Source organism: Heteronotia binoei, chromosome 1 (assembly GCF_032191835.1).
Source record: "Heteronotia binoei isolate CCM8104 ecotype False Entrance Well chromosome 1, APGP_CSIRO_Hbin_v1, whole genome shotgun sequence".
In the NCBI taxonomy this organism is placed as follows: Eukaryota; Metazoa; Chordata; class Lepidosauria; order Squamata; family Gekkonidae; genus Heteronotia; species Heteronotia binoei.
The window spans coordinates 3,157,639-3,179,436 of NC_083223.1; the positions used below are offsets into that span (position 1 = coordinate 3,157,639).

The window sequence follows — 21,798 nt, forward strand, 5'->3', positions numbered from 1 at the left end:
CTGCTGGCTGTTGCCCATTTGGGCTAATTGCTGGCTCTGGGAGGCAGCCAGGATCCTGTTACAACTCAAGCATCCTTGCTCTTAGGAGGGCCAGAATCCTCTCAAAACTCAGGACTCAGGGAGCGTCTTGCTAGTGAGCGTGCCGCCCTCCTCCGATCCCTGAGGTCCTGACGGAGGCGGTCACGCACACGAGCCACCCGAGAGGGCGAGGCAGGGGGGCTGGGATCTTCTTCAGCAGGAGGCAGGGGTACTGGTGCAGGTGGCAGGGGTACAGTTTCCTTGGCAGACTCGTCTTCCTCTGCAGGGTCCCCAGCACCCATGACAAAGGGACTGATCAAGGATTCATCCGGAAGCCTATGTCCAACAGTGTTCTACCAGCTGCTTCTGAGCAGCTTACAAAAGGAGATAAAAGACCAGTTTAATTGCCTAATCTTCAGTGCTCTGCCCCCATGACACTCCCTACATAGCAGTATGCCAATAAACACAGCAATTCCAAAGAATTAGACAATCAGGAACAAAGCAACTCTGTCTTCTGTGTTTGTTATTTCATAGAAAGCTGACTTCGCAAGGGAGGGGCAGCTTGAGGTCTCTCTGGCCCACAGGAAGATCAAGATAGATCCCATGAGTGGCGCAGAAAAAAATTTAAAAAATGTTTACCTGGGACATGGTTCTGTAAGGCCTCTTCAGGTCTACGAGGTGAAGATTTCCAATGAGGGGCCATGACCTTGGTCCCGGAGGGAGATTTTCCTTGCTGGCGTTCCAGAAACTTCTGGTTTTCAAAAAGAATGCCACCGAAAGGACAAATAGCAAGAATAGGGGAACAGGATCCAATAAATCCATGCCTCGAGAAAGAGCCTAAAGTGATTCTGATGTATGCAATAAAGTACAATTTGATCCAGGATAATCTCTGTCAGTCGAAAGGAGTAGAATAAATAGACGTTCTGCCTCCCGATAACACTCCTAGTAAATCAGTAACTATCCTGTGTAATAGAATCTACCATGAATCCTGATAGAACCATTCCACTCTTAGCTGTAATGGTTTAGTCTTTCCTTTGCTTATTATTTCGGTGGATGGTGTGTAGCTCCTTAAAAGAAAACTTCGCAGAACAGGTTTTAACAAGTTTGGATTCCTTTCTGAACACCCAGCACTTGGGATTGGCTGGCAGATTTATCTCATTAGTTCTGCCAGATCAGCGAGCGACTTTATTGAATCCTCTTGGGCAACTACTCAACTGAAATTTTCATAAGCATGCTTGATTTCTCCTCCCATTGAACTCCTTGCTTATATTTAGCTTTTGCTGCTTTTCATAGTTATTGATTCTTCATTGCAGTCCCTTCAGGGATTGAAGGGGGGCTGCTTGTTTTCCCAGGGTGTTAATCGACTGATTTGCAAATCATGGTACATTTTTGTATGGATTATGTAAATCGGTCTGGGATGGCCAGGAGTGGCTGCGGAAAGTTAAATCTTCCATTAATTGTTGCATCATATTCAATATTCCCTCTAAGCCATGGATTCGTGTGAGCAAAAATTCTACTTTGTGAGCTACTGGTATGAAAGTCATGAGCTACTGCATAAATTAGTTTGTTCTGGGGCCATTTTTCCTGAGCTAAGACAAAGATGCATGAGCTGGAGGCCAAAAATCTGTGAGCTAGCTCACACTAACTCAGCTTAGAGGGAACACTGATCATGTGAGAGGAGAGCCAGTTTGATGTAGTGGTTAAGTGTGCGGACTCTTATCTGGGAGAACTGGGTTTGATTCCCCACTCCTCCACTTGCACCTGCTGGAATGGCCTTGGGTCAGCCATAGCTCTCTTATCTGGGAGAACCGGGTTTGATTCCCCCCTCCTCCACTTGCAGCTGCTGGAATGGCCTTGGGTCAGCCATAGCTCTCTTATCTGGGAGAACCGGGTTTGATTCCCCCCTCCTCCACTTGCAGCTGTTGGAATGGCCTTGGGTCAGCCATAGCTCTCTTATCTGGGAGAACCGGGTTTGATTCCCCACTCCTCCACTTGCACCTGCTGGAATGGCCTTGGGTCAGCCATAGCTCTCTTATCTGGGAGAACCGGGTTTGATTCCCCCCTCCTCCACTTGCAGCTGTTGGAATGGCCTTGGGTCAGCCATAGCTCTCTTATCTGGGAGAATCGGGTTTGATTCCCCCCTCCTCCACTTGCAGCTGTTGGAATGGCCTTGGGTCAGCCAGAGCTCTCTTATCTGGGAGAACCGGGTTTGATTCCCCACTCCTCCACTTGCAGCTGCTGGAATGGCCTTGGGTCAGCCATAGCTCTCTTATCTGGGAGAACCGGGTTTGATTCCCCCCTCCTCCACTTGCAGCTGCTGGAATGGCCTTGGGTCAGCCATAGCTCTCTTATCTGGGAGAACCGGGTTTGATTCCCCACTCCTCCACTTGCACCTGCTAGCATGGCCTTGGGTCAGCCATAGCTCTGGCAGAGGTTGTCCTTGAAAGGGCAGCTGCTGTGAGAGCCCTCTCCAGCCCCACCCACCTCACAGGGTGTCTGTTGTGGGGGAGGAAGGTAAAGGAGATTGTGAGCTGCTCTGAGACTCTTCGGAGTGGAGGGCGGGATATAAATCCAATATCTTCTTTTTCTTATGTCAGGCGTACAGCCTATGCTGACATTGTCTAGATAACTCTTTCCTATCACACAGAGGCTCTTTTGCTTGCCTATAAATATACCTCGGTTGGTGGCTGAACAACTCCAGCCATTCAGTTGTCTGCATTTTAATCTGGTTTTCAACATGGTCCCGTAGGGCCCTCACCTCTTCCGGCAGCTGGTTCCACCAGGAAGGCACCATTACAGAGAAAGCCCTGGTAGATTACAGGCGGGCTTCCTTTGGCCCGGGGATAACGAGAAGATTTTGGGTTCCCGATCTCAGCACTCTCCGGAGAAGATTTTGTGGTGGAGTCTATAGAATGATACAGATCATTCAGCCTATCAGCCTATTTATCTTGGCATTTGCAGCAGAAAGGTGCTGTGGTACACCTCATTTGTGTGTGAGTGATTATAAGAAAAGACAGGAAAAGAAGCATAAAATCCTATTTTGTGCCAGGAAAGGACTCTTTTAACAGCCTATGAGGAGGCTGCTCTGGGTCATGTGACCTGGGACTACAGTTTCCAACATGCATGGGCACTTAAAGATTTAAAGATACACACCTGTTTTACTATGATTCCATGGAGTACCTAAACTCTGCTGGAGGAAGCACAGGGGAAAAGCTTCAGCTGAATATAACGCCACAGAGTCCACCTTCCAAAGGCATTGTCCCTCACTTTGGTCCCTGTCCTTCCCAGGCTCCACCTCCCAAATCTTCAGGAATTTCCCAACCTGGATCTGGCAACCTTCCCCCCCATCTCTGACTGGTGGCCGGAGGGGGGGACCTAGTGACCCTATTCTCAACCACGAAAACTGCTTCACATATAAGTCAGTTGGGTATGCTTTCTCCTGTGAACTTTAGGTCTTCGTTTCATAAGCTGTAGAATTGCTGAACCAAGTCCCAGAGAAAGTGGAATGGATAAGCACAGGGTCTTTTTTGTAGAAAAAGCCCAGCCGGAACTCATTTTCATATTAGGCCACACCCCTGACATCACCATTGTTTTGCATAGGGCTTTTTGAAGAAAAAGCCCAGCAGAAGGTCATTTGCATATTAGGCCACACACCCCTGATGCCAAGCTAGCTGGAACTGTGTTCCTGTGCATTCCTGCTCAAAAAAAGCCCTGAGTAAGCAAATCTAGAGGCCTGAAGGTGTTGTGAAGCTGGTCTGAAGCCCAAAACATAGCAGTAATGAAATCTATTTGTTTTGTCTACATAGCTGATACTGTTGGATGGATCTCACTTAGAAGTGGATATTGCATCACCACCAATGTTGTTGTCTTGGTGATTCAAAGGGATTTGTAATGTGTCAGTACAAGAAATCACAGAAGCAATATTGTTTGTTTGTTTGTTTATTTATTTCTGCAGTAAATGACTCAAGATTTGAGGGGCAAATTTTGAACCACATTAAGTCTCTGATCTAGCTGGTGGGGCTTTCACAGAGAGGCATGTGAAGAGCTGAAGTGTGTGAGAAAGCACAGGAGGAGGAAGAAGAGGAAAAAGGAGAAGGAGAAGGTGAAGGAGAAGTTTATACCCCCACTCTTCACTATCCAAAGGAGTCTCAGAGTCTCTCCCCACCACAGACACCTTGTGAAGTGAGTGGGGCTGAGAGAGCTCTTGAGAGAACTGTGATTGACACAAGATCACCCAGCTTGCTTCATGTGGAGGAGAGGTGGGGAATCAAACCCATTTCTCCAGACTAGAGTCCTCAACCACCACATTATACCTGCATCTTAAATGGCCTTGGCTGGCAAGAAATTGCAGAAAAGGACTTCCGGTTTCGGCGACGCGCAATTTGGAGTGGCTCAGACCGATGCGTCCAGAGCTGCTTCTAAATTGGACTGACTGAGGGGTCACCCACGAAGGACGACTCAACTCTGGGGCCCAGGATGGGTCCCAGAAGGCAGGGAACTCCAGTGGTAGAAAGGGGTTGTCAGCAGAGGTGGCTGCCTGCCAATCCCGCTTGCTTCTAGCCTCATCGCGCCGATCGCCATTTTTAAATGGCATGAAGGTCAACTGCCGGCTTTTCTCTTCTCCTTTATTTTGGATTTACAACTCTGCAATATGAAGACAAGCTGCATCTTCATCATTATCATTGTAAGTGTTCCTTCTTTATATTATTGACTTGTAAGGCAATACCCTCGACAAGCAGGGAAATGGAGAACCAGGGCTGAAGTGGAGGCAAAAGACTAAGAAGGGGGGGGGGGGGGGGCGGAAACTCTCTCTCCTTTTTTTTCAAGGCTTCTAAAAGTTTCTATCTACCTTGGTGACATTTATAATACCTGCATGAGGAGAACCACACCAATCTTTAGTTGTAGAAGAGACCTGATGGCTGAATTCAACTGATTTGTTTTAAACCCCCTCTGGGGGAAAAGTTTTGGATTTTGGGAAAGCTGCTTGCAAGTATATATGGACGTGAAGGATAGCTGCTCAAAAGTTTTTTGAAGCTTAAACTGAAGTACTCTGAATGAATTTATAAGTACTCTAACTTGACTTTTAAATACTGACTTATAAGACATAACAGGATCTTCGGTTGGAAAAAGAACATCTGTGCAAATTTCCAAAGTGGATTCTCATTTCTTTTTGTTGGATGTTATGGATATAACGCTTTCATTTTGTTTTTACTTTTTTCTTTTCTTTTTACCCGTGTTGGAATATTTTTGATATGGTTTAAATATTTTTGGCTTTGGATTCCTTTTTTCTTCATCCTTCCTCTCTTGGATTATAAAATTTGGAATTTTTTTCTTATTTTTTTATAATGTTTTGCTTTTCTCTTTGGGAGTGCCTGGTTTCATTTTTCTCTTGGATTATTTGTTTAATTTTTAACTCTTGATTTGGATTATAAATAGGGCATTCAGCCCTGGATTACAAATTTATACCTTGAAGTAGTTGAAAGACTCCATAGTTACTTGGATTTTAATTGAACCATCATTGCTAGAGGACTTGTTATAGTGCATTGTCTCTGTTGTTGTGAACTGAATTGTTTTGCCTACGTACTATTAAGCGCGTTTTGCTAAAAAGTCCTTGTTTATTCTTATTTCTACTATTGTTTTGGGTATGACAAATTGTTGATAGAAGCTAGAAAGTTGTTTTCTTTTTAAAACTATTTCATAATAACGGCCTTTGCTTGGTGGAGATTAGCTTATCTGTTATAAACAGGAACATAGAGTTTCAAAACAAATTCTGAAGAGGCATCATTTAGACTTGGTGCCTGTGAGTGTACTTACTCTAATAAGAATGGAAAATAAGGTGCAATTGGTTTTAAAGGAACAGTCAAAAAAAAAAAAGAAAACCGAGAAGGAAAACCACCAATATCTTCACCTAGCGCTCCATCTGGGCTAGGGAAATTTATGACTATGCAGGGAGATATGAAAGAAATGCAAAGCATTCTACTGACTACTATAGCACAGCTGACTAGTAAAAGATAATATTGGTGAACAGTATGCCTCTGAAGATAGAAGAATTGTATTAGTGGAAATTACAGTGGACAATAAAAAAAAAATTATTGGCAAATATCTATGCCCCAAATGACCAACAAGAGAAATTCTTTCAAGACTTGTGTCTTAAATTATCAAATTTGGAATATGTAGAATATTGTTTAATAGGAGATTTTAATGTAGTTTAAAAATGCATGAACAGACTAAAAGTAAACGTCTCCAATTGCCAATAAGTTTTTGGAAACTAGCAGAAGAATTGGATTTGGTTGATGTATGGAGGACAAGCTATCCAAATTCTAAAGATTTCACCCACTACTCTTCTAGCCACCAAACATGGTCAAGAATCGATATGTGTTGGCTTTCTACAAGTCTGAGCAAAGATCTAGTTGAAACAGAAATTCAAACAAGAGTTATTTCAGACCATAGTCCTGTAATGATAGAGCTCAAAGGTACACGAATGAGAATATCATGGAGGTTAAATATCTCAATCTTGAAAGATAAAGATTTTCTTAAAGAATCTAAGGTTGAAATAAAATCCTTTTTTAAACAGAACATAACACAAAATGTAAAAATGCAAGTAGTTTGGGACACTGCTAAAGCTTATTTCAGGGGCCTCGCAATTAGATATAGTATCAAGAAAAAGAAAGAAAGAACTGGAATTTTTCAAAAACTAATGTCACTAACTGGAGAAGCCGAAAAGAATCTTTAAAAAACAACCAACAAGACGTGAATTTCAAAATAAGATGAAAGAAACACAACACCAATTGAATTTGCTGCTTATGGAGGAGATGGAGATAAAATTGAGGTATGCTAGACAAAAAAATTTTGAACATGCCAACAAGCCTGGAAGGTGGTTGGCTTATAGGATGAGAAAAGAAAAGGCCAAAAGAATAATTTTGATCCTGAAAGATGAGAATAATAAAGAGAAAACTAAAAAAAAAGAGATATGTCAAATCGTGGAACTGTTCTATAAAAAATTATATGAAGATAAGCAAGTTCATAAAATAGATCTAGAAGATTATATTAACCAAAACAATCTTAGTAAATTTACAGAGGAACAGCAAAAAATCTTAAATGAACCAATAACAATAAGAGAACTAGGAGACGTAACGGCATCCCAAAAGAATGGCAAAGCCCCGGGTCCAGATGGTCTGCCTGCCGAATTCTATAAAGCCTATGAGGAGTCTTTATTATTACCATTTAAGCATCTCATTAAAAAGATTCAAGAGGAAGGCCAAATACCAGTTTCATGGCAAGAAGCTACAATATCTTTGATTCCAAAAGAAGATACTGATCTGAAAGATATCAAAAACTATCGTCCAATCTCCCTTTTAAATGTGGATTATAAAATTTTTGCCGCAATATTGGCACAACATCTGAAGAAATTTTTACAGTCTACAATACATTATGATCAAGCAGGGTTCTTTCCTAGAAGATACCTGAAAGATAATGTTAGAACAGTTTATAATATTTTGGAATATTATGAAACCCATCCAGAGAAACAATTGGCTCTAATTTGCTTGGATGCTGAGAAGGCCTTCGATAATGTCCGTTGCCAATTTATGCTACAACAACTGAAAGGTATGGAATGTGGTGAAAATTTTTTGAGAGCAGTTGAAGCAATATATTCTTTTCAAAGAGCAAGGGTGACAGTGAACGGTGAACTAACAGATGCAATTAATATTCAAAAAGGTACAAGACAAGTCTGTTCACTGTCACTACTTTTTATTCTATCTCTAGAGATACTGAATAACCAAATAAAGGAAGATACAAATATTAAGGGAGCAGTGATAAAAGGTGAACAATATAAACTGAGAGCCTTTGCAGATGACCTAGTTTTTATACTAGAGCAACCAATAGATTCAACAGACTGTCTTATAAACAAGATCACACAATTTGGCCACTGGACAGAATTGAAGATCAATTATCACAAAACAAAATTTCTGACAAAGAATATGACGGAACAAATCCAATCTCTTCAGCAAAAATCAGGGTTTTTGTATGAAAAAAAGAATTAAATACCTAGGTGTCCTTATTTCAAATAAGTGCAGCATTTAAAAACAGACAATTATGATAAACTACTTAAAGAAATGAAAAAAGATTAGGAAAAACGGCATGACTTGAACTTATCCTTAATGGGAAGAATAGCCTTAATAAAGATGAATATCCTTCCAAGGCTATTATTTTTGTTTCAAACTATTCCAGTATTTTTAAATAGTGGATTTTTTTTCAAGAACTGAATAAGATGGTCTCTAAATATGTTTGGCAAGGCAAAAAAACTAGAATCAAACTAAAGACACTGCAAGATTCCAAATTAAGAGCAGGTATGGGCCTTCCAGACTGGCAATTATATTACAAAGCTTCCATGCTTTTGTGGGTAAGAGACTGGATATTACTGAATGACAAGAGACAACTGTTGTTAGAGGGACATGATCTCACTATGGGGTGGCATGCGTATCTATGGTATCAAAGACTTGAAGGCCATTCCTACTTTAAGAACCATTGGTTTCGGAAATCGTTGTATCATACATGGTCATGGCTAAAATCCAGAATTTATCAAAAAATTCCAAGATGGGTCTCTCCAGTGGAAGCATTTACCCATCCAAATCTTTTAAAACCAAATCAGAGTTATAGATGCGATGACTTGTTGGGAAAAGATAATCAGCTGAAAACTAGAGAGGAGTTGGAAAATATGGATATTAAAATGAATTGGTGGTTGAGAATGCAAGTTGAATCTAGGTACGTCAAAGACAGGACGACAGGTTTCAATACAGAACAATACCCATTTGATAAAATACTTTTAGGTCCACAGGAAAAGCTAATCTCTAAATTATATGCATATTTACTCCAGATGAAGATGCAAAACGGCTGTAAATGTATGGTTCAATGGGTGAAAAAATTTGGGTCACAACATCACATTAGAAGAATGGGAGAGATTGTGGAAGTTCAATGTTAAATTAACTAGGTCAGTAACTTTTAAAGAAGACTTGTATAAGATGTTTTATAGATGGTACTTGACTCCACAGAAATTGTGTAAGATCTATATTAATATGTCTAACAAATGTTGGAAATGTACTAAACAGGTGGGTTGTTTTTATCATATGTGGTGGACATGTGAGATGGTGAAGGGCTATTGGGAAATGGTTCATGAAATACTACAGAAGATTATGAAGACACAGATTCAATTCAAACCAGAACTATTTTTGTTGAATATATTTCCTGAGGACTACTCCAAAGAAATGAGACATTTGTTGGCACATTTCAACACAGCAGCCAGGATTCTCTTGGCGCAGAGATGGAAATCTCCGGAAATTCCCACCAGAATTGATTTGGTGGGAAAAATTCTGGAAACAGCAGAGCTGGACTGTCTATTCCAGCTGTTGGCTGGGAAATCTAAGGAAGAAGCAAGAAAATACTGGATGAAATTCTATGTCTGGCTAGAGACTCAAGACTCTTAAGATTCTTTGGTGTGAACTTATTTCTCCTTTCTTCCTGTATTTTATATTACAAATTTGCCTTTACTGGAATTGTCAAAACTAATAGATATCTTAATCAAAAGATTCATAATATAAAATATTAAAAATCTTGATGATGTTTAGCTTAGAGATAATAATATGTGACAATTTATGCATTTTTACGAAAGTATTGCAGATGTAGGCTTGTATTCTTTGAAAGTATCTTTATGCAGAATAAGATCAATATCTTGTTTTTCTATTCCCTCTATTCTCTACCCATACTTTTCTGAAAGTAATAAAAACTTTTTAAAACTAAAAAAAAAAAAAAAAAAATTGCAGAAAAGGAGGGTGATACAAATGACAGGGAAGCGAAGCATCGCTCGATCTTAAGAACGTGGCAAAGCACAGAAACTGAAAGGCTTCGGAGGTGTCGTGGCCCCAACTGCAGGGGTCAGGTCCAGGTCTTCTTTCGACATCCCAGGGGCTGGCTGGAAGGTGAATCTCTGCAGGAGACTTGTAAAGAAGAGGAAGAGCTCCATTTTAGCCAGGGTCTCACCAATACAAATTCGCCGACCTGTGACAATGCAGAAGGGACAGTGAAGTGCTGTTTACTGGAGTTCTTTTAAACACTTTTATACCATTTCCCCCAAGGAATGATGCCAAAACGGGTTTGTTTGTTTGTTTGTTTTACATTTTAAAAGAGACATCACAAATACTAATAACTGAGATAACAGCAAGTAGAGATTATTTTAGACTGTTTTTAGATTGTTTTAGATTATGTAAAAATTTAACCGTAAATTGTAATCTTATTGAATTGTGTAACTATTTTATTGTTCAATGGCTTTGCCATACCTGTAAGCCGCCCTGAGCCTGCCTTGGCGGGGAGGGCGGGGTATAAATAAATTATTATTATTATTATTATTATTATTATTATTATTATTATTATTATTATTATTATTATTATTATTATTATTATTATTATTATTATTATTATTATTATCACTTTCATAAGCAAGTACAATATAAAATTGAATGACGATAAGTAATGGCAAGCAAAACAGAAACAATGAGAGGATTTCAATCCTGAGATTAGGCTGTCACATTACAAGGTTGAATATAGGCCTAAAAAGAACATTGCAAAAAACAAAATACTACCAAAAACATTATTAATAATAATAATACTGCACTCCACTACCTAAGGTACTATGCAAATCTAAACTAAATAACTAAATAGATAAATTAATGAGGACCAGTTACAATAAACTCAAATACAGTACACACACACACACACACACACACACATATAGATACATACATAAGATTCAAGGCTTCATTTATGAAAACAATTTATGAAAGATATTCATCTTGTGGTAATGTTGAAGTGTGAAAGCAGGAACCAAAATTCCTTTTCAAAAAAAGGTTCCCACTTACGCAACAAAGAAGGAGAAGACTTAGACCCATAACAGGATTGAAAACTAATTTATCTAAAACAAAATATTCCCAAAGTTTAGAAGCCCAAGTTGACCACCATGCCAAAACAATTGACCACGAAGTACTCACAAGTAAATATGAAGGCAGACAGAAGTTTACCACAACACAGTGATGAACACTATGAAGAATAATGTTAATCTTGAAAGGATAAGTGCCAGACACCCAGTTGGGAAGATCTTCTTCCAAGTCAACAGATTTGGATGCCTGCTTGGGCTTCCAAGCCCCTGGTCTTGGCGGGGGTTCCTTTCCCCCAATGTTGCCGGCAAGATGACATCACCCAGAAGTGACATCATTGCACCGGCGACATCGCATGGCAGCCACTCTAGGTGTTTCTGGGAAAACTCTATGGTTTTCCCGGACACTCGCCATTTGGGAGGGAAAACTGTAGTGCCTGCTCTACCCACAGTGACAAATCTAAAAGGAGTTACCTGCAGAGAAAGGCAGGAAGGCATCTCTCTTGACAAACTTTCCTTCGGAATCAAGGAAGTGCCCCGGATAGAACTGAAGTGGTTTTTCCCATTGGGATTCATCATACAGCACAGAGTACAGCAATGGAAGGATATATGTTCCCTGAGAAGGCAAAGCAATGAGAAATCTAAGAAAAAGAAGATGATCAACAAGCCGTTTGATATAGTGAATTATACAGAGCCCATTGAAGGATTTTTGGTGTCCTTTGCTGGTGATTAAGCTACTGCCTCCCCTCCTTCCCACCCTGTATTGTGGGGAAAATGCCACCCCCCTCCTTCTTTCACCTGCTTCATGGGGAAGCTGCTACCTATTTATACTGCCCTGACTGGGGATGTGCCTGGAGGTGACACTGGCTTGCTGTGGTGCTAAAAAAGGTAAAGGTAGTCCCCTGTGCAAGCACCTGTCATTTCCGACTCTGGGGTGACATTGCATCACGACGCTTTCACAGCAGATGTTTTGCGAGAGCAGACATTTTACGGGGTGCTTTGCAGTTGCCTTCCCCAGTCATCTACACTTCTCCCCCCCGCCAGCAAGCTGGGTACTCATTTGACCGACCTTGGAGGGATGGAAAGCTGAATCTAGAGAAAGGAAAGGAAAGGTCCCCTGTGCAAGCACCAGTCGTTTCCGACTCTGGGGTGATGTCACATCACAACGTTTTCATGGCAGACTTTTTACAGGGTGGTTTGCCATTGTCTTCCCCAGTCCTCGACACTTTCCCCCCCAACAAGCTGGGTACTCATTTAACTAACCTCGGAAGGATGGAAGGCTGAGTCTAGAGAAAGGAAAGGTCCCCTGTGCAAGCACCAGTCGTTTCCGACTCTGGGGTGACATTGCTTTCACAACATTTTTATGGCAGACTTTTTACGGGGTGGTTTGCCATTGCCTTCCCCAGTCATCTATGCTTTTCCCTCAGCAAGCTGGGTACTCATTTTACCGACCTCGGAAGGATGGAAGGCTGAGTCAACCTCGAGCCAGCTACCTGAACCCAGCTTCCGCCAGGATCGAACTCAGGTCGTGAGCAGAGAGCTCAGACTGCAGTACTGCAGCTTTACCACTCTGCGCCACCGGGCTCCTTGCTGTGGTGTCACCCCTCTCAATAGTTGTAGACTGGGACCCTGGAAAAAATTTATTTGCATTTATTTTATTTTAATTGACTTATACGCCACCCTTTCCTGTGAACGGGCTCAGAGCGAAGAACAACATAACTTACACCACAATCAATGCAAACATATTAGAACCATGAAGACAACATAATAAAACCATTAAAACAAGATTATGACAGCATAGGCGGCAGTACTAATTGGCTACGCTCAACGTATCGGTGTAGCTATAGGCTCAAAATTAAGTAAAAAAGATGACATTGCCTGAAAAACAACGTCACAGCGCAGCAAGGGAAGCCAAGTAGATACAATATGGGTGCCCACTCCCTTCAGGGGAGGGACGGTGGCTCAGTGGTAGAGTATCTGCTTGGGAAGCAGAAGGTCCCAGGTTCAATCCCTGGCATCTCCAAAAAAGGGTCCAGCCAAATAGGTGTGAAAACCTCAGCTTGAGACCCTGGAGAGCCGCTGCCAGTCTGAGAAGACAATACTGACTTTGATGGACCAAAGGTCTGATTCAGTATAAGGCAGCTTCATATGTTCAACTGAAGGCCCGGAGAAATAGCTCCATCATACAGGCCCTATGAAAAGGTAATAAGTCACATGGAGCCCGGATCTCTGCAGGGAGCTGATTCCACCAGGCCGGGGCAAAGGTGGTTTAGGCTGAGTGGGCTGAAGCTGAATCCGGCGAAGACAGAGGTCCTGTGCCTTGGTCGCTGCGGCCCGGGAAGGGAAATCCCCCTGCCAGTTTTTGACGGCGCGCCACTAACAGCGTCGGGCAGGGTTAAGAGCCTGGGGGTGCTGTTGGAGCCTTCACTGACAATGGAGGCCCAGATAGCAGCCACTGCCAAGTCCGCGTTTTTTCACCTTCGGCGGGCGAAGCAGTTGGCCCCCTTCCTGGAACGTGACGACCTGGCAACAGTGATTCATGCTACGGTCACCTCGAGGTTAGACTACTGTAATGCCCTCTACATGGGGCTACCCTTGTGCCGGACCCGGAAACTGCAGTTGGTGCAGAACGCTGCTGCCCGGCTGTTATTAGGGCTCCCAAGATGGGAGCACATTCGGCCGGGGCTCCGGGATCTGCACTGGCTGCCAGTAATATTCCGAGTCCGGTACAAGGTGTTGGTTATTACCTTTAAAGCCCTATATGGCCTAGGACCTGTCTACCTTAGGGACCGTCTTTCCCCACACGTTCCCCAGAGAGTACTACGCTCGGGTTCACAAAACCTGTTGGTAGTCCCCGGGCCAAAGGAGGCCCGTCTAAAATCCACCAGGGATCGGGCCTTCTCAGTAACGGCACCTTATTGGTGGAACCAGCTGCCGGAGGAGGTGCGGGCCCTGCGGGACCTAGGGCAGTTCCGCAGGGCCTGTAAGACAGCCCTCTTCCGGCAGGCCTATAATACTGACTGACAAGGAAATCTTTTGGATGGAACAAAATGCATCTGTAGACCGCCGGTTTTTATCTATCTTGCTTTTATTAATTTATGGTTTAATTTTACTTGTAAGTGTTTTAAATTGTAGTATTTGAATTATCATGTTGTAAGCCGCCCTGAGACACTTCGGTGCGAAGGGCGGGGTATAAATCCCAATATAAATAAATAAATAAAATAAATAAAAGCCGTGGCCCTGGTTGAGGCAATACAGATGTCCTTCAGGCCATGCCCAGCCCACCCTCCCCGCAAAGGAAGAGACAGGGAAGAAGCGAGCTTTCTGTGGGCTGCCCACGGTGGTCAGAGACACAGTTTGGATCTACTGCTTGCCAGGACAGGACAGACTCTGATGCTGTGGGCAAACAGATGTCAGGGATGATTTGGTGCCCCTCCACCTCTGGTGCTCTAGGCGATTTCCTAGGTGTGCCTTGAAATGAATGGGGATTATAAATAATTTATCAGACTGGCTCTGAATCTTCTCAGCATCTGAAAAACGGCCTCTTAACAAAGTGTAGAAGGGCAACAAAATGAACAAATATAAAATGACACAAGGCTATAAAAGTTTAAGCAATTGGGGAACACTGATCACCTTTGGAATGAAATATCCTTTCAGCGTGACGTCCACAGTGGTGGCATGAGGTAAACCCATAGGGAGAATATTAGCAAATCTCTGAACTTCATGGATGACCGCGTCTGTATACGGCAGTTTGGACCGGTGTTCTGTCTGAGGCTGAGCAGACCCAATCACCTTTGTAATTTCTTCTTGGACCTTATCTGACAAAAAAATTTTAAAAAAATCTTAGTTCATACTATGAGTTTAACTGAAGGGTTGCACCTATGAGTATAAAATTTTATTTCCATGATTTTAACGTTGCAAGACTCCAGGCTACTATCCTGGAGAGTGAGCCGCAAGTGTAAGCGTTCTTGCTATGTCTTAGTGAGTGAATATGGAGAAGGTAGGTGGTTATTATACATCGTTGTGTGGTTCCTCATGGATATATAGGGATAAGTAAATTATATTTGTGACATCGTTGTGAGGCTCCTCATGGATATATAGGGATAGGTAAATTATATTTGCCACTCTTCTTATGCAGCTAGATAAAGTGACAGTGAAACAAGGATTTTCAAGTACTGATTTGTCGTGGAGAGAATTTTTTCTGCTTGTTGCCCTTTCAGAAGATTAACATTTCCCTACAGAAGTATCTGCATGAACTCTCCCCTGGATCTTTTCACATTGATTTGTCATAAAAAAAAACTTTTTTGAGCGGGGGCTCTCAGTCCTTATAGTGCCCGTTCTGTATGCTATTACTTTTGTATGAGAATTTAGTATGAATATCTTTTTGTAAGATTCAATTTGTGATGTTTGAGAGGCTGAATTATCACGGAAACCATTTTTATTTGTTGCAACCACTTCTGGGGAATGGCTGGAGTTGTCCCAGAATTATAACTAATGGTTTATTGCAGCCACCTCTGGGGAATGGCTGGAGTTGTCCCAGAATTATAACTAATGGTTCATTGCAGCCACCTCTGGGGAATGGCTGGAGTTGTCCCAGAATTATAACTAATCCCCAGATAACAGGGCTCAGTTCCCCCAGGGAAAATGGCACCTAGTTCTCTCATTTTAACACAGAATGCTTGTAGCTGCACAAATCAAGCTTATTCTAAAGAGATAATGATTCTCATCTGTTATCACCAGAAACTCTATGAGGTGGGTGTGGCTGGATGACCACACTTCTGGTGATGTCAGGGTGTGTGGCTTAATACAGGAGGCCCGCCTGAAATCCACCAGCGATCGGGCCTTCTCGGTAACGGCGCCTTACTGGTGGAACCAGCTGCCGGAAGAGGTGCGGGCCCTGCGGGACCTAGGGCAGTTCCGCAGGGCCTGTAAGACAGCCCTCTTCCGGCAGGCCTATAACAACTAACTGAGAATGAGAATATCTTCTGGATGGAACTAAAATGCATTTATGGACCGCTGCCTTTTATTCTTATTTTTATGTCTTATTAATTATGGTTTTAACTTTGTTATGTAAATGTTTTTAAGCTGAATTTATGTGAATTAAAATGTTGTAAGCCGCCCTGAGCCACTTGGTGGGAAGGGCGGGATATAAGCCTAAATATAAATAAATAAATAAATAAATAAATATGCTAATGAGTTCCTGCTGGGCTTTTTCTACAAAAAAAAAAGCCCTGGGTACCACCCAATGGAAAAGACATACTCTGAATTTCAGGGTATTTCATCATTAGCAACAGGCCCCAACGCAAAGTAGTCGAAGTGGTCTCCATGCCAGCAGCAAACAAGTTCCCCACAGAAACCTTTAGGTTTTCGTTATGGTAAAATTCATTCATCTGGTTCTTGCTCTTCTCCTAGGAGATTAGAAGAAAGAAATGATATAAACTAAAGAGTCAGCATGAAGAAAATAAAATAAATACATGCATGTAATAGGGTTGCCAACTCTCCTCTAACTCTGGGCAGGGGATTTTAGTCATGTGTGGCTCGATGACATCACCTGGAAGTGTGCATGATGGCACCATCGAGTTTTTTATCCAATCGCTAGAGTGTCGTGTGTGCAATGTGCCCAGCTCAACAGCGTCACTTCTGGATGACATCATCACACCAGACACATCATGGCATGCCAGAGCTCTTTGGGGGCAGGGCTCCCCACACTGGCTCATTATGGGGTGGTGGGTTGGAGGCCCCAAAATCAGGGAAAACCCTGCCCCTGACAGAAACTTTGCAAGCCTAGTGTGTATATCAAAATAAGATTTCTCGATTCTGTCTTTACAGACAGATTAGATAGAGATTATTTAGTCCAACTTTATGTTATCAGCTGCTGCCAGGTTGAGTAAAACAGTACTGACTCCGAGAGAGCTTACTTGGGGTCTATATCATTCACTAGCTCAGATTATCGTAGAAACCCAAAGTAGCGTTTGTCCGTAGGTATCAGTGCTGCAAACTACTGAGAATCTATCATTTAAAAAAAAAGATAAGATGCAGAATGATTCAGCACTGACACCTTCTTGGACCTCTGAGAAGTTCTGCATGGACTGTGGCAATATTAACAACCAGGGCTCACTTTGTAGCAGGAGCTCCTTTGCATATTAGGCCACACGGATGTGAGGGCAATCTGGCTGCAACATCTGTCACCCCATTGATCGCCAGGGCTGATTCGGCTGATCTGGCTGGCTAGGTGGGTGTCCCCTATCTCACTCACCACTCCATGTGCGTCCCACCCGATGCTGCACACTCGGTGGAAGAGGACGACCATTCCAGATAGAAGGAGTGTACCGTTCTTCGGTCAAGGGTATACGATATTAGGCCACACACCCCTGATGTAGCCAATCCTCCGAGGGCTTACAGGGCTCTTCGTACAGGGCCTACTGTAAGCTCCAGGAGGATTGGCTACATCAGGGGGCGTGGCCTAATATGCAAAGGAGCTCTTGCCACAAAAGTGAGCCCTGTTAACGATGAACAGTTTTGCACAATGCATTTCCATACTTTCTTTGTGTTTTAACCATTTATTAATAATACATGGTTACAATATTTAATTATCTTTTTCTTATACTAAACCATATGATATTTCACCCCCCCCTCCAATATTGACTTCCCCGAAGTTATAAATTTGAATTCAATTCTAAAGGTACCACTAATCTATCAAAATATAATACTTTTAGTTAATACTAAAAAATTGTCCAATGTCTTTTTATGTTCCACTCTTTCTCCATATATCCTTTGAATTTCTTCCACTCCTTTTTGAATAAGTCTAAGTCATAGTCTTTTAAAGTTTTAGTTAATTTGTCCATTTCACTCCACGATACAACTTTCACAATCCAATCCCATTTCTCTGGTATTTTTCCTTGTTTCCAAAGCTGCATTTCCATACTTTCTTAGATGAAATGCTCTATGGGGATCCATTCCATTAAAGTCTGGCTTCTGTTGAGCCATCTCTTGGGTGCCTAGATTGATAATTTCCCCTACGAACTGCATTACACTTGATTCTCTTGGACTTCTCTGTGTCGTACACTTCAATTGCCATAGTAATCTGTTAGTTCAGGGTATTGGAGTTGTATCATTAAAGGAAAAGGTACTGGGATAGGTACAGGAATATGTATTTTTTTATTTTATTTAAAACATTTATATGCTGCCTTTCCACCCAAATAGGATCTCCAAGACAGTCAACATCATGGCACTAAGATGTTTAAAACATTAAAATGGCATTTAATTTCAATATCTAGCAATATAAGAAGGACATGCAGACTTTCTAATCCTGATCTTCTTGACAGAACTGTAACTATTGGGATGCCCATGCAGGGGGTTTTCGTGTTCGTGGTTAGAATTTCTTCCCAAGGGAAAAGCAGGAAGAAAGGACCTATGACGGAGAAGAAGCAGAGTCTTTCCTCTCCAAACACCTACCAGACCTATCAAATATGCAGAATTTGCTTTCTGACCTGCATGCAGTGTGTGTCTCTACCAAGACAGCTCCAATAACAATTGCTGTTATTCAGTCACACAGTCAAATCTGACGCTTTGCGACCCCATAGACCAAGTCACGCCAGGCCTTCCTGTGTTCCACCATCCTCCGAAGTCTGCTCAGATTCATGTTCGTTACATTAGTAAAGCTGTCCAACCATCTCATCTCTTGCCATCCCCTTCTTCTTTTGCCTTCTGTCTTTCCCAGCATCAGGGGCTTCTCCAGGGAGTGCTCCCTTCTCATTGGGTGGCCAAAGTATTTGAGCTTCAGCTTCAGCATCTGATCATCCAGGGAACAGTCAGGGTTGATTTCCCGTAGGACTAACTGATTTGATCTTCTTGCAGTCCAAAGGACTCTCAAGAGTCTTCTCCAGCACCACAGCTCGAAAGCATCTATTCTTCTGCACTCGGCCTTCCTTATGGTCCAGCTCTCACAGCCATATATTACTACTGGGTATGCTTTAACTATACAGACTTTTGTTGGCAGGGTGATGTCTCTACTTTTTATTATACTGCCCAGGTTCGCCATAGCTGTCCTCCCAAGGAGCAATCGTCTTTTAATTTCATGGCTACAGTCACCATCTGCAGTGATCTTGGATTCCAGATATGAGAAGTCTGACACTACTTCTACGTCTTCCCCTTCTATTTGCCACCGTGTGATGGGGCTGGATGCCAAACAATTAGGATTGCTAAAGGTTAGGAAACCTCAGCTGGTTTGATGAGCTGTTCTCTTCTACAACTTATCGATTTACCGTGCATTCATACACAGACTAATTTTTAAAACTTACATTTAAAAAGTTCACCTTGTGATGATTGACACGTTTTAAAAGCTTGGTTACCTCTTGCTGTTGGATTAGAAAAGTATCGATAAGGCTCCTCTGGTCGTTCACATCCAGTTCTTTGAGGTGTTCTATGAAGGTGTCCTGTATGAAGGCGTGCATTTCCTTGACGTTCCCAAGGACAGTCCTTCGGCCAGCGGAGAGAAAACCCAGAGCAGGAAACATGTTGTACAGCTACAAGAATAGCATAGGAGAACGGAAAGGTTTTCATTAAAACCCAAGGCCAAATGGTGCATCTTAGGCTGAACTCAACGCACTTTGAATTAGAATATCTTTGCTCACTCTGCCTACAATGCTCCAATGTCCTTTAAAGATTTGTATGAAGGTTCATTCCTTTTTGCTCATCTTTGCTGACTGACAGGGAACTGTGTCAAGGGGAAGAACTAGAGGCAAACCAGCTGGGACTTCCACCAATGTGGAAGGGAAGATTCCAGAAGGGGGAGGCAGGATGATGTCACACCGTGTGACGTCCCTGACGTGGTGATGTCACTTCCACGTGATGCCATCCTGTTGAGGAAATCGCTCTGAGTCTAGGCTGTCGGGGGTGGGGTTTCCCCCAGTCGACAGTTGACTGGCGGGAAGCAGGAACCCACAAACTTGGGAGATTCTCCTCTCCCACCTGGAGGCTGGCAGCCCTAAAGCCTACATATATGCAGGGGTGGAATTCTAGCAGGAGCGCCTTTGCTTTTTAGGCCACAACCCCTGATGTAGCCAATCCTCCAAGAGCTTACAAGGCTCTTTTTTGTAAGCTCTCATCATCATCATCATCATCATCATCACATTTTATTTGTATCCCACCCTCCCCGCCGAAGCACGCTCAGGGCGGCTAACAGCAAGAATTCAATACATTGAACACATACATACATTGTACAATATAACATTTTAACTACAATTAATTAAAATCCATTAAAATTCTAAAAACAATAAAATATTTTTGTGCTATTGCCCAGATGGCAAGTTTTACGTAGCAGTTTCAGTCGGTGAAGGCCATTCGAAACAGGATGGTCTTGCAGGCCCTGCGGAACTGTTCAAAGTCCCGCAGGGCCCGCATTTCTTCTGGAAGCTGATTCCATAGTTGTGGAGCCATAACAGAGAAAGCTGGAGTGCGGGTACTCTGGAGTTTTGCCTCTTTTGGCCCGGGGATAGTCAGCAGGTTCTTCCCTGCTGACCTCAGTGCTCTCTGGGGTTCGTGCGGGGAGAGACGGTCTCTAAGGTAGGCAGGTCCTCGGCCATATAGGGCTTTAAAGGTAATGACCAGCACTTTGTAACGAATCCGGTATGTAACTGGCAGCCAGTGCAGTTCACGCAGCCCCGGCTGTATGTGCTCCCACTTTGGGAGCCCCAGCAACAGTCTAGAAGCCGCGTTCTGCACTAGCTGCAGCTTCCAGGTTCAGCACAGAGGCAGCCCCATGTAGAGGGCATTACAGTAATCTAATCTCGAGGTGACCGTTGCTTGGAAGATTGGCTACAGCAGGGGTGTGTGGGCTAATATGCAAAGGAGCTCTTGCTAGAATTTCACCCCTGAATATATTTGAAACAGTATTTGGTTTCCTAACTCAACACCTCGTGGGAATATGTGAGTAAGGGGCAGTTGGATATGAGTCAGGAATTCTCTTTCTGGCAGAGTCTCTGCGAAAGAACGGGAACCAGGTGTGCAAAAATGTCAAAGCTCTTTAAAATATAAAAAGGAAAAGATAGATGGTAAACCTGTGACTGCCGAACCCACCTGCATCTCTCAGTTTGACAGAGGATGCGTTGGGTGATAGGGCTGGGAGTCTCACTGGACCCTTCAGACAGCTGCTACCAGCAAGTCATAGGATCCCTTGAACCGAAGTGTGCTTTCTCAGCTGGTTGTCTTGTGATAAGCACTGTGGTACAAGGTAGACTGGCTAATGGCTCTTTCAGCTCTACAGAACAAGGCTTGAAACTGAATACTCCATTTTCTGGGTCTAAGCTAGGTTCTCTAGATCTTCTGCTATGGAGGGACACCTCCTGCTGGAAGCTGCAGAGCCCTTCACTGCTTGGAAGGCCAGCAGGGGGTAGGGTCATTTTTTATTTATTTATTTTTCTTAATTTCTATTCCACCCTATTCCACAAGCAGACTTAAACAACAAGCAATAAAATTAGATATAAAATGACACAATAAAATTAGAAGTCCATCTGTGGCTATTAGCCACAGCTTATTGTTGGAACTCTCTGTCTGGGGCTGTGATGCTCTGTATTCTTGGTGCTTGCGGGGGGGCACAGTGAGAGGGATTCTAGTGTCCTGGCCCCACTAATGGACCGCCTGATGGCACTTGGTTTTTTTGGCCATTGTGTGACACAGAGTGTTGGACTAGATGGGCCATTGGCCTGATCCAATATGGCTTCTCTTATGTTCTTATGTGACACAGAGTGTTGGACTGGATGGGTCACTGGCCTGATCCAATATGGCTTCTCTTATGTTCTTATGTGACACAGAGTGTTGGACTAGATGGGCCATTGGCCTGATCCAACATGGCTTCT

At 42.8% G+C, this 21,798-nt stretch overlaps 2 protein-coding genes across 2 annotated transcripts in view; both read right to left on the reverse strand.

The window, feature by feature from the left end:
- Window positions 1-877, reverse strand: part of LOC132585434 (uncharacterized) — a 52,615-nt gene extending 51,738 nt beyond the window's left edge. Inside the window, 1 exon segment of the mRNA XM_060257325.1 lies at window positions 658-877. Coding sequence (XP_060113308.1) covers window positions 658-840 — 183 coding nt within the window. The 5' untranslated portion in view covers window positions 841-877.
- An 8,986-nt stretch (window positions 878-9,863) lies between these two features.
- LOC132585443 (uncharacterized) overlaps window positions 9,864-21,798 on the reverse strand; it is a 56,588-nt gene continuing 44,653 nt past the window's right edge. The window contains exons 15-19 of the mRNA XM_060257337.1: window positions 19,294-19,467; window positions 16,203-16,350; window positions 14,576-14,760; window positions 11,417-11,558; window positions 9,864-10,071 (exon numbers count right to left, since the gene is read on the reverse strand). Of these exons, the coding sequence (XP_060113320.1) occupies window positions 9,884-10,071; window positions 11,417-11,558; window positions 14,576-14,760; window positions 16,203-16,350; window positions 19,294-19,467 (837 nt within the window). The 3' untranslated portion in view covers window positions 9,864-9,883. The remainder of the gene's footprint in view (window positions 10,072-11,416; window positions 11,559-14,575; window positions 14,761-16,202; window positions 16,351-19,293; window positions 19,468-21,798) is intronic.